At 41.3% G+C, this 12,917-nt stretch overlaps 1 protein-coding gene across 5 annotated transcripts in view; it reads right to left on the bottom strand.

Annotated features, from left to right (window-relative positions):
- birc6 (baculoviral IAP repeat containing 6) overlaps positions 1–12,917 on the bottom strand; it is a 91,686-nt gene that overhangs the window by 33,382 nt on the left and 45,387 nt on the right. For 3 of the 5 annotated variants that reach the window (XM_028423650.1, XM_028423653.1, XM_028423651.1), the window contains exons 60-64: positions 11,832–12,055; positions 11,266–11,599; positions 10,960–11,177; positions 7,974–8,138; positions 7,393–7,564 (exon numbers count right to left, since the gene is read on the bottom strand). In XM_028423650.1, coding sequence (XP_028279451.1) covers positions 7,393–7,564; positions 7,974–8,138; positions 10,960–11,177; positions 11,266–11,599; positions 11,832–12,055 — 1,113 coding nt within the window. The remainder of the gene's footprint in view (positions 1–7,392; positions 7,565–7,973; positions 8,139–10,959; positions 11,178–11,265; positions 11,600–11,831; positions 12,056–12,917) is intronic. The other 2 variants (XM_028423652.1, XM_028423654.1) reach the window with 1 other exon arrangement.

Genomic DNA, 12,917 nt, shown 5'->3' with positions numbered 1-12,917 from the left:
TGTGCATCTTCTCCAGCGAGAGGAGGAGGAAACTGGAGAGACTGGCTAAGGATGAAGTCACAGAAGCCATATTGCCAAATCACAGCCATGAGCTGGGGAGATAGCAAAGGGCTGGAGGACATGGCAGGAAAAGGACAATGCTGGAACCAGGGTGAGCAAAGTCAGATGGACCCCCCTCTGTGGCTTGACAGGAAGTACAAACTTTTTCCTACTCTGATCTTCGAGGGACTGCTGGACTAATTAGAAAGATGATGTTTTGTGGCCAGTGATGCATTTTCATTTGTTTTTGTTTTTTTTACTTCATTGTAAAGTTGGCAGGGCTATTATAGTTTGACTAGAGGGGTTTTAAGAAGCAGGATTAAAAGCAGAGCTAGTAAAGCGCTAGAAGCTTCTCTGGAGACACTGTTGGCCACCAATCAGTCTTGAGGGCCAAAATAATAAAGCTTCAGGGCCCCTGTAAAAAGTGTCTCTCCTACAGTTTGACAAACACCCTCAGCACACGACACATTATTATCAACACACTTCAAATGCTTCGTCAAAATGTAAAAACTCAAAATGAGATATTTTTATAGCCAAGAGGTCTCATAAAGCTGCAAAAAATGACTACATGATCATCTTGTAATTTAACAACGTAGCCTATTTACTGGCCCTACAGTAATCTCGACTTTATTTTTCTGCATCTATGTCCATCTCTTTAAAGCCTGTCAGTGTGGGGGACGGAGTAGATTACTTTATTAATTGTTCATGTTTATTCGGGGGTAGTCAGCTTTCCTTTTTCCTGTGTAATAAAGCTTTTTATAAATATTTGAATAAAGTATATATGTATTGTGCAATAGGTTCCCTATTTGAACAATAAACATACAAGCATATCAATATTGATAACCTAGAGTCTTATGTGTGGGAAAATTCTGAAGAGTGTGTGTATGTCTGTGGCATCCAACACTGGGTGTGTTCACATTGGCAGGTTTGGTGGATTCAAATAAACTCTAGTGTGATTGGTCATTATTGCAGTTCATTTGAATGATGTCATGACAACCACAGAAAACACCAGACACAAAGAAACTATGAAAAGGTAGATGTTGGACCAAAATGTTAATATAACCCTGCTCACTCAGCCATACTTTGTCTGTACACATAATATATTATCAAATAATTTATAAACCAGACAGAAGAAGCTCACTACTGCTCACCGACAGTGATACTTCACCTCTCATATCTGCCTTGCCCCCATCCACTTTGTAGTGCCTATCAGTCCATTTCAATTGTGAGGAGGAAAGCATATGGCAATAGAGTCTAAAATGCCACGGGTGAGCAGGGATAAATTGCAAATCCCAAATCCACAGCAGTAATATATGGATAGGTTGCGATGGCTTGTTTAGCTTTCACCTTGTACCAACAACAATAATATCCCTTGTGATGTGTTTGAGACTGTATTTAACCTCTGCATGACGTGTTAAAGACATTCTTTTCTGATCCATTGAAAGTGCACAATGTGAATATTGATAAACAAACTCAGAGAAGCTGTGTGTCCTCAGCACACACGGAACAATGCCTTCTGTTCGACACCATGTCCATCCTATCTGGAGTGGTAAATCATTACCAACAGGCCAGTCACATCCAGATTACCCTCCAACATCATGCTCATTCACTCATAAATGATGGACCAAAACAGGACCAATTGCTTCAGCTTATATCAACTATAAACCTTATCTCTCATAAAGGTGTGAGATAGGAGGGACAGAACATAACACAAACCAAAAAAAACAATCCTACATCAGATCTAGAATCAATTTACTTTCTCACTAAATGTGCAAGAAATTCAGTCCTCAGTTAAGATAAATTAGCACTGTGGTGACAGTCAAAGGTATTACCTCTCGCTAATGGCTTAGCATCCTGTGATGGAGTACCACACGACAGAGGGAAACAGTAATATATCCCAAAAGGCTTTGCCAAGACACTAATGATTAATATGGAGCAATGTGCCGGGCTGATGGGACAGAGGAGCTCTGGAGACTTATTTGCCCCTAAGAGAGGGGACTTATTTCTTTTTGTAGGTGGGCTTACATTTTCCTCCAACACACACACACAGTTAACTGTGAAGAAGTTTGCTTCTCCTGAGTTTTAAGTTAAGGTCACATCAAGCTTGCTTTGGCGGAGTTTTAGCAGCTCAATGCACCTAGTAAAATGTATCAGTATAAATTAAATAGCCAGTTTGATACCAGCCATCTTGGGTTGGGAAGACCATTTGTTAAATGAAGGTTGAAGTTAAGTCTCCAACGGCCACCATCTTGACAGTTAATCTAAATAGAAGAGGTGGAGCATGACTGGAGCTGATGTGGGCGGGATTCACCACTGTCAATCAGTCACACCAATGATAAAGCATCACTTAAATACAATTTAACCAGGAAACAGGTTATTTTTATTTTCACATAGCAGCCCTTACTTACTTCTGCAGCCACCCTCAAAGGGCCAATTGGAGGAACTGCAGTTTAAATACCTCAGAGATAATAACGAGACATGGTATTGAGGTGTGTCCCCACAACACCAGGAAAATCCCAATACATTTCATTTAACAAACTGCATGTCTTAAATAGCTAGTGTGGCTAATGTTACTATTAGCTTAAACCAGAGCTATGCTGAGATTGTAGACGTTGTGGCCACCCTGACATAAATATACAAGGAAAGGGTGTGTGTTTGACCTTGATCTCCCTATCTTTCTTCACATTTACTATACTTCAACACAGCTAAATAAACGTGCTTTCCTTTAAAGAGAGCAGTCACTTTCAAGGTATTTCCTAAGATCACGACTGTTTCTCCCATTGCAGTAGAGGAAATGACTCTTCTGTGAACCGTCTTGTTTCTTAGCAGTTTTTCTACAGCAAAAAGGACTGTTCCTTTTTGCTAAATGCGCATTTGCATTTAAAAATATGGTGAAACAATCCATTGGAACAGACAGGGTCTGTGAAGCCTTGATCTGAAACTTGAAAGTCACAATCTAGGGACATATGAGACTTAGATTAACTTGTCAAACAAACTGCAAAACATGTTCTCTTTAATTTCCAAAATAATGCACTTCGTGTTCTTGACTGCTATGGGAGTACAGCTGAATTTTTACAGATAAAGCAATTATTCTATCTCTCTCATTTGCGTGACTTGCAGGTTAATGATGCACAGCGCATTCAGCCCACTTTAGTTTTTCACACTTTGTCATGTTGAAGCTTTGTGCGTGCATCCATATTTGAACAAAAATAGAAATATATAATATATTGTTCCCCGTGCAATTAATAGAGCAGACACATCAAGAAAGGCAGGAGGACGCACAGGTGTCCCTGTGGTGTATTACAGGCAGCCCCGGTTAACATCCATTGACAGTTTAGGCCTTCTGGGCAACTGGCTCTTGTACAGAAGGTGGTCTAAGAACCCACAGCTTCCACTTAACTAGACGCCTCATGGCTTTAATCAACTATGCATGATGGCTTGTTAGCACAGTATAATGTCATTGGCTATTAAATTGAGTTGCAAATGCATAGATTTCAAGGACAAATCGTCGTTGAAATCTATGCAAAAATTATAAAGGCTCTGCTAGAACATATGGCGGCACCCAATCAAACAATGAGGTATAAACTTTAACATTTCACCCTTGCACACTCGTGTGTGAGTGTCAGAGACATTTACAGATAACGAGGAGCAATTACAACACTCACAATGCTTTTTATAAGCCATTATTTAATTATGAGACTAAGGGTGCATTATAACACACCAGCATGCACACATGGAGGTACTTCTGCAGAGCGGAACACACTGCGTTGTTAGGCACACTCAGCTCTGGGCTGATAAGTAACAGCACACAATACAAATGGAAGGACGGAAACATTGAACCTAAGAAACCTCAGGTCATGCAACCTTGTTTCCAAAAAAAGTTGTGATGCTGTGTAAGAGTTAACAGTCCGATAAAATCATTCATATTTTTATTATCTTTGTACCATTTTCAATTTTTCCCTGTCATCAACATTTCATTGCAGCGGGTCTGTACTATAAGCCTGGAATCTCTTTAGGCTGCTTTAAAGGAAGAACCTTGAAACAAAAAAAGGTTTTGTGATAAAATATACCAGTAACAAAAAGCCTTGTATGATCTACTACTAGAATACCAAGTGCTGTAAGTGTAAAATCAATGGCAAATTAAAAAACAAAAAAAACATGACATGACTTACTTTCTTTTAGCATATTTGATATACTCACTTGCAAATCAAGATGTCTGGTTACCATGTGGTGCCAAAGATAGTCCATACATTTCTATACTCCTAAGTGGGTGGGTTAGTACATTGCCAAAAGTAAATTTCTGAATTTATATGCATCTGGCTTCAGTGTTTAATTATCTTTCCTCAAATTACATATTTACACAGCTGGCAGCTATGTTCAGTATCACACCAATTAGTTGGCTAGCATGTTAGCGAATGATAGTTGCCAAATGTGCTGCTGAGACCCAGACAAGTCTCCAAATAATATATACATTTTTTTGGTGTCATAATGTGTGAAGATGTGTGGATTGTGACAAATATATCCAATAAAGTCACATCAAATTCACTTCTCCCATTGGAATAGACTCAGGGCCTACGTTTCCCTATAGAGGAAGGGCAAGCAAAAGTGAAGAAAACCATGACTGCAGCCAGACTACAAAGGGTCCGGCCTGCACTAATAACCAGGAAGTCCCCCAAGGAACTGAGACAGGATATAAGCAATGGACTGACCTGACAAGACCAGCGAGGCAGCCCACTGACCGCTCAGCTGGAAGCTCATTGCTCGCACAGAGAGGTCTGACTGAAGGAACAAGGGGATTACCTGAGTGTGTGCACAATATAGACGCTTCCAGCTGCAGCACACCAATTACACCTACGCTGCATTAAACCTTCGCTTACACTGTAACAGTGTTATTTCACACTGCACCACAGGCACATTTAAATCACCCCTTAACAACAGCTCCTATAATTTATCATACAACCAAGAAGCACCCGTTTCATTCTTGAGTATACATAAAATACAAACCTGGACTCATAAGCTATTACCAGTGAGGCTTTTCTTTGATTTAATGCTACAATGGTACACTACCCAGCTTACACTATGAATCTGCAGCTCCATCTGCTGTTTTATTTAGCACAAATCCACACTCTACCACAGAGGAACACGCACACACAAAAGCATCCTCTATAATTCAGAGCCATCCAAACCGCTTATCTCAGCATCAAAGGCCAGCAGCTGCCAACACCTCACATCATGGGCCAAAGTCAACAGACATTAGACAAATATCAGGGGTTAAATCCTATGATCGCAAAAAAGAGCCTCTGAGCAAGAGAACACAGGAATGATACACATACACTGGTGTGTGCATGTGGCTGCCATGTTAAATTAACAGGTATAAAGGGTACACTTACTGCTCCACTGCATGCTATGCCATAGAAGGGTTACAGATCAGAAAGTTTCAAAGTCTTTAAAAGAGCCTTTACTACCCTGTTTAGACATCTATAGAGTATATAGCACAACCACTTTATCATATGTTTCTGATGCTTCTGCACTTTCCTCTGCCTCGACCAAGAGCAATCATTCAAGTAAAGAGGCCAGCTAAAGCCTTTCTTCCTATACTTGAAAAGAGCAAGCTTTATTAACCCCTCAGAACCCCAAGCTGTTTTTCACTCTTGTCAGATTTTTTGCTAGTGATCTCATTGGTCGCTGCAATATAAAGTCCTGCACCTCTATGGCCACAGAACATGGCTAGAAGTAGAGAGAACTCAAATATGTTGTAGTGCCAAATAACACAGCCAAAAAGGCAAATATTTTTAAATTGGAGTGTAAATATTGGATTTAGTTTAGTGCCTACTTGTGTACAGGCAAACTACAAACTAGTATTTCGCTCTGCTCTGTACATAAACTATAAAAAAGCCTGCAGATCAGCCAAATACTTGCAAAATGTTTGTCATGTGACACTAGTAACAGGTGAGTCCAACAATAGCAATTGTTTGTTTACAAACTTGTAATTGATTGACACAATTTGTAACAGACATGTTGAATATAGTTGTTGGAATCACATGTTTAAGCCCAGATTTAATTGTAATTTCCAGCACCATTAGTCATTTATGGTTCATTAGAGTAACAGAGAGTTCAAGGGCAAGGGACTGTATGTTTTTACATCACTCTAAAATAAGCAGTACAATATTAGTGATTTAAAAAAAAGGATGCACTTCAAACCAGCCTGTGGGTTTTGGGTTCTGAGGGTTAAGAGGTGCTTGATCATAAACTTGCTCACATATTTTTAGCAAAGGCTAACCCATGAGAATTAGCATCTAGTAAACTTGTTTCAGATGATGTACAGTTCATGGTACCCTGGAGTTTCCCATTTGCATGAATCTTGATGTTTATGGAAAAAACAAAAGAACTGAACTAAAATAATGTTAGTCACAGTAAAGCTGACAGCCTCTATCTGAGGAATAGCTACAGGCAATGGAGTAAAACTGGAAAGGAAATGCAACCAACATACAGAGAGTGAGTGAGTGAAGAGATGTAGCATGCCACTTTATCTCCACACACACTCCCACACAGGGAGACTGCCTTTCTGTTCAACAAGATATCTACAGTAGAAATTCAGCAGCAGCAGTGACAGGAGCTGACATTGATCATGTTTACACACATGGGTTACATGCACAGTGGGCCACCCTAACATAATGGTAGGGAAAACACTGATGGATTTGAAGAAGGATCGTTTCCAAGGTCAAGAATGGATACTTACAAATTCTACAAACTAGCTTGTATAATGTGCCGTTAAGCCGTGTGCTAAAACAAAGGCACCATGAAAAGCTACAACAGGATGAGAAGCCTGCTATCATAGCCTCTCTCTTGGCCGCATCCCTGAGTTCTCAATGTGTCAATGTGAAATATCACACAGAAGTGGCAAGACTTTATAGTGCCATGCAGATGTGTTTCCCGAGGACAATCCCAATCAAGGCCCTTTTCCTTTTGTTGTGTTGATTGAGCCCTAGGCAGGCAGAGAACGTCAAGCTGCATTGAAGCTGCCACTGGCAGGTGGAAGGGATATAAAAGTTGTGAAAGAAAAGAATGCAATTTTCTTTTCACAGCTACTTGGTCACTCATTGGCAGTCCACTACAGTTTGACAGGTGATCCATCCTGCTTTTTTTATAGTATGGTCTCAATGTTTTTCCCTGGTGATCTGTGACCACTCTATTATACTGTAATGCATACAGCAGTTTCAAAACATTTCTCTTAAGTCAGGCAAGGTAAAAGACAGAGAGACCGGCCGGAGGAGGCCTCTTGTCTTCTTTGTCTTGCTTTATGTCATGTAATTTGTGGGTCACTTCTTTCATGTCTAAAGACATGGGGCCTACCTGAGTCGTTGCGTAGGTAGGAGGACATTGCAGGGATGAGGCAGGACTGGCTCAGCAGCTCCTGCAGCACTGCTGGCAGAGCTGAGCTGTTGTGGGCTCTGCTGTCTGTGGAGGAAGCATCAGCACTGTGGCAGCTGCCAGAGCCTGCTGGGTTGATGTAGCTTGCCAAGACCTAGTGGGGGGAAAAATGTAGACATAAGAAAGGTTACTAATAAAATGTGTCCACTTCTCTTAAAGACACAAGGACAGGTCTCATGTGATTGGCTCTGGAGAAGGGCCAGACTAGGACAATCCGTGTCCTTGATCACACTGCCAAAGCAGAAATCAGATTCAAAGTGTTTATTGTCAAATGCACAGTAAGGAAACAGGTTTCCCTGTACAATGAAATTCTTACTTAGCTGTCCACAGTGAATGCCATGAAATGTTTAAGGTATATTCAAAAATATAATAATTTAACAAAATAGGCAATTTGAGAAGCGCATGAAAAAAAACATAATGATAAACATAAATCAACACAAATGAGTGCCTTCTCAATCAGCTTTATGATAGATGATAATAACATCTGCAACCATGGTCATTACCTGGAGTAGGCAGGTGACATGCTCCTCCTCTAGACGTTGTTTGGTGAGGGCCTGCTCTACATCCCAGCCTGAAGCTGTAGATCCAGTGCCAAAGCCAGTTCCTTTAGCCCAGTACAGCTGTTGTTCCTCACTGGTCCCCGCAGCGTGACAACTCGATATCTGTGGCTGCAAACATACACACACAAGATTAATCATTTCCATATGTACACAGACATAATTGATATTTCTACCCTAACAGGCTCTTTTTGTTAGTGTGGGCTAATTTTTCACTGTAATATAAAGTCCTGCACCTCCATGGAAACAGTACAGACAGTGAGAGAACTCAAATATATCTATTCAGTATAACAGTTATAAAGACATAAATCATGGAAAAGAGAAACGTTTCTTATTGTTCTCTTCATTTTTTCTTGTTGATGTGCTTTATTTTTGGCTTTGTTTTAAGAGATGTAGAAAAAACTGTGAAATATCCCAATTTTAAGCTAAGATTTGGCTGTATTTGTGCATTTATAGTGCATTCATTGATTGGTTTGAGGTTTAACAGTCATCAGTAGATTAAAAGACCAGTGCCAATGATTTAGTGGTATTTCTACTTTGTATGTAAAAGGAAACGACACCACCACTTAAGATCATCTTTGTGCCCTTGTGCAGCTTGGGTGTTCACAACTACAACAGAAACACACCCGAATGTGAAATGTATGAGGTTCATTCTAGGTAAATAGGAATTTGTAGCAACAGGAGACGCATTATTTCTGTTAATAAAGCCTTTCTAAATTCAAGCAAAAATGGATGTCATGTCTCCAGAATTGGTGCTTTCTGGGATGTACATTGTTCTGTATTATTTTTCAAACTGTGAGTGTGTGTGTGTGTCTGTGCCTTATCTGACGTCTGTGCTCCCAACCTAGCACATGGACAAAGAGGGGACAGGGGGGTTATTGGGGGGAAAAAATTATCCTATGTATTATCATTATGGAGGATTTTTCTGTTAACTTCCTATGCAATGTGTGTACTATTGCATGGGTCTGAGAGGCTTGTTTTTTGCCGTTTTTCCTGCATATGTGTAAACATAGTGGCTCAATAAACTTTAGGAAAAATAAGAACAGTTGTGTTTTGGCAATTACCGGTACATTTTCTGCAGCTTAACAATACAGAATTAGTAAATCCAATATATCAGATTAATAGAAGCAACCATGGGATGACTGACCTACTGAAAGATCAAAGCCAATTCAAGGGACACCTCCAAATACACATTAAGGCCCTGTTCACACTGGAGAAAGTCATTCCAGCTAGAGTAGGATTGAGCCTTTAATCTGTTCAGACCTATTTTCAAATCTGGCTAGCACACACTTGTGTCCGCACTCAATCCGGCTTCATCCAGCATGTTTGCTGTCCTCCAAACCACTAGGTGGCGCCTCGTAATATACAGAGTCCATTCAGGCCGCAGCAGGACCGTGTGTGCGCATGCGTCATGCTTTTTTTTTTTTTTAATCCCGTGAACCGGAAGTAGCATGTCGCTAGCCGGATTTGCTAGCCACATTTGCATTCACACCTGAGCCACATTTGAGCCAATCCACCTCTCGTGGGTGGATCTAGCCGGATTGAAATCAAACTGGATACTGCCAGTGGATACTACTGAGTGTGTTCACACTCCCGCTTTAGCCAGATTTTTTCCCAGTGTGAACGGGGTATAACTGCTCTAGACTGGCTTGACTGTTGAAAGTCTGAACAAGTAACATGTTCACAACAAAGGAGTAAAGATATTTTTTCTCAATCCAATTAATCATCATGTGATCCCTCAGAATTTTTTTGAGTATCCAAATGCTATTGGATAGTCAAAGAGGAAAAACAAAACTTTTCACGCCTTGCATAGTTCATCCAATTGAGCTGAAATTCACTGTGTCCACTCAGGACATCATAGGGAATACACGCATTCCAAAACACTTACAAAAGTCTTACGGTGTGGCCAAGGCATGGCCTCAAAGTTTGGCGATTTCACAGGAAACAGGAAGTCGCTATAACTTCTGTGTTTACTGTCCGATCTTTACCAAATGTAACATGTATGATCAGAGTCTGACCCTAAACACATCATACAACAATATTGAGGTTTTGACAGAGCGCCACCTACTGGCTACACAAAATGTTGTATTTTCATAGGTTTTTCTGCATGCCCCTCTGGCCTGTTTTGAGTAGGATCATGAGAACTCGCTCTATTTTCTGCAGTACTACCAACATACTTCATCCAATGTGGACAATATCCTACAGTACTGCTATGGATCCAAGTCTGAACAGATATATATATGCTAATAGGATCATATCGTCATAGCGCCACCTACTGGCAACAGGAACTATGTCTTATAAATGTGTGTACGTCTCGTGTGTTGTACGTCTCTGGAAATCAGAGGAGAGGAGAGCATAGGAGACGAGAGCAGAGGAGGAGGCTGCAATGGCCCTGCGGATCGCAAGGTGTGCGAGGGCCCGCAATGCTGCTTGCAGCTTTAATTAATGTTGTAACTGACTTGGCAGCCAACAATGATTAATGGTAGGCCTGCTGACATTATCACCATGCAGGAATGGTATTTATCTTCTCACTCAGTATAGTAATGTCCATTCTGACATCTTCTCTACCACTGAAAAGCATCAATAATACAAATGACATGTGTCCTCTTTCTCTGCCAAAGCTCTATTTGCATCATTCAGGATGAACAATTAAGCTATTTGTCAGGGGCTCAATTTACAAGTGGGGATAGGGAAAAAAAAGCCTTGACTAAAGGCCAACCAGGCAAAGAGTCATTAATAATCGCTATCATTTATTTCCTGAGTTTCTCTATCAATGTTAACAACAACAATCCCTCAGGTTGAACACACAGAACTCTTTTCCCTTTTTCTCAAGCCTGTGAATGGTTCAAGGCCCAGTCATCAGAAAGCAAAACACATGACAAGATTATCACTCGCAAACTCATTAAAGCATATGTGTGCTGTAGAATTGTACCTCAGACACGCTAGTGTTGGCATTGGGGTTACGAGGGGCATGGTGGCTGAGAGCCGACAGACAGGCCAGGATGAGGTGGATGGCACCAATCTCCAGAGCCATGCGGCGGAGCAGCACACCGTCGTCGGTAGTCAGTGGAGTGCTGCTGAACAGCGCTCGCAGGACATGGAATGGCAGAGTAGGCAACACGTTGGCTGATGGGGACTGCAGGATGTGACCTAAGAGGAGTTAAAAGCAGACATTTAAATGTGGAGCATGTTTTACAGCCGACCTCTGTGTTACCTAAAAAGGTGCTTTCAGACTTACTGCCCTCTCCATCGTCAGTGACGCCCAGCACCAGGCGCAGTAGACACTGGGCGTGCTTCCTCTCCTTTAGTAGCACCTCAGCGTACCCCGGCAGGCGCAGAAACAGCCCGAAAGCTGCCAGAGAGTGAGCGGGGATGGGCGACATGGTTTGCACAGAGGATGATGATGAAGAAGACGACTGGGACTGCTGCTTGTTGATGGGCGGTGGCTCGGCTGCGATGGATTCCGGTGCCTCGTACACCAGCTCTCCGGATTGTTCGATAGTGACCCACTCGAACTGGTCGCTGTCCTTGGGCTTCTCCTGTGTGGCTGAAGGCACCACTGGGGCGCTGACCTGTGAATGAAAAAGATTTAACAAAAGCACAAAACAATGCTGACATGAATTTATGGAGCTATGCACTGTCATGACATGGCAATTTTGAGCCAGGAGGCTGTGTGGAACTGCTGATGTCTATATATGCTATGAATACATCCAGGACAACTATTGGCAGGGCAATCAAGGAAAAAGCCATTGAGCAAAGGCATTAACTTTACAATTAATAAAGGGAATCAATGTGTAGTCTGACCTGCTGAATGACGTCAGGGTAGAGCATGGGTAGCCTCTCTGCAATGAGGGCCAGGCCACCCATGCCGGCAAAGACCTGCAGCGGTGACTGGATTGGGTTGGTTTCCAGCAGGGACTCGTCAGTGGCAGCATCCAGACATTCTTCACTGGGAGTCATGGGTTCATCCTCAGGACAGCTGTTCAGCATGTCACAGTGATCCACTGCAAGGAGAGCAAAAAAAGGGCCTGTTGTATGTTCATGCACTGTCTGGCATCTGGGAAACCTGACATTGACAAGTCTAATTGCTAAAACAAAGAAATTAAACACTGTGCATTCACTTTAATTTAGTCATTAAACCAATTATATAATATAACAGGAAATAAATGACCAACAATTGTTTATTACATCACATGTCCTGTTGTACAGAAGGCATAGTAACCTGGACATAAGACAATCCGCAGAACCTTCTAGAATATTTTTAAGATGACCAAATTCAATGCTTTACAATGTAAACAGAAAGCTCAGTGTTGCCATGAAGTGAATGGCATCTACTAGGGTTGGGCGGTATTAAGGTATTAAGGTATACCGGTGGGGGACACAGGTAGCAACGGTATCATTTTTAATACCGTCAATAAAAAAAATGCAATGTACTTATATAGAAGATAAGGATCAAATACTAAACATATTTTATTTGATGCCTTGTGTGGTTGAATCTTCAGTATCTCTTCAGTAGTATAATATATTTTACTTTTGCACGGCGCAAGGCATGGTATTCACGTACACCGGGGTAAAATGTGGAGGCCGTTTGACGGTGTGAAAATTTGGATACTGCTCAACCCTAGCATCTACATCTTTAAAACCCATGCTACCTTAGCTGTAACTACCCATGCAGAGTCCCAGAATGGTGTAAACTATATCTGGTCATTGTGTAGGCAAAAAGGAAGGATTGTGTGAAGGTTATTACAGTTTTTATATAACTAACACTTACATGTTGAACTAAAGTTAGGCTGACTGATTTGGAAGCTCTTTTAAGTGACATAAAACTGATAAGTTCCTCTCTGTGAAACTATAAATACCATCTTATATCCATAGACTGAGTGTCTGAGT

This window comes from Parambassis ranga, chromosome 15 (assembly GCF_900634625.1).
Source record: "Parambassis ranga chromosome 15, fParRan2.1, whole genome shotgun sequence".
Lineage (NCBI taxonomy): Eukaryota > Metazoa > Chordata > Actinopteri > Ambassidae > Parambassis > Parambassis ranga.
This window is presented reverse-complemented; position numbering and strand designations above follow the sequence as displayed.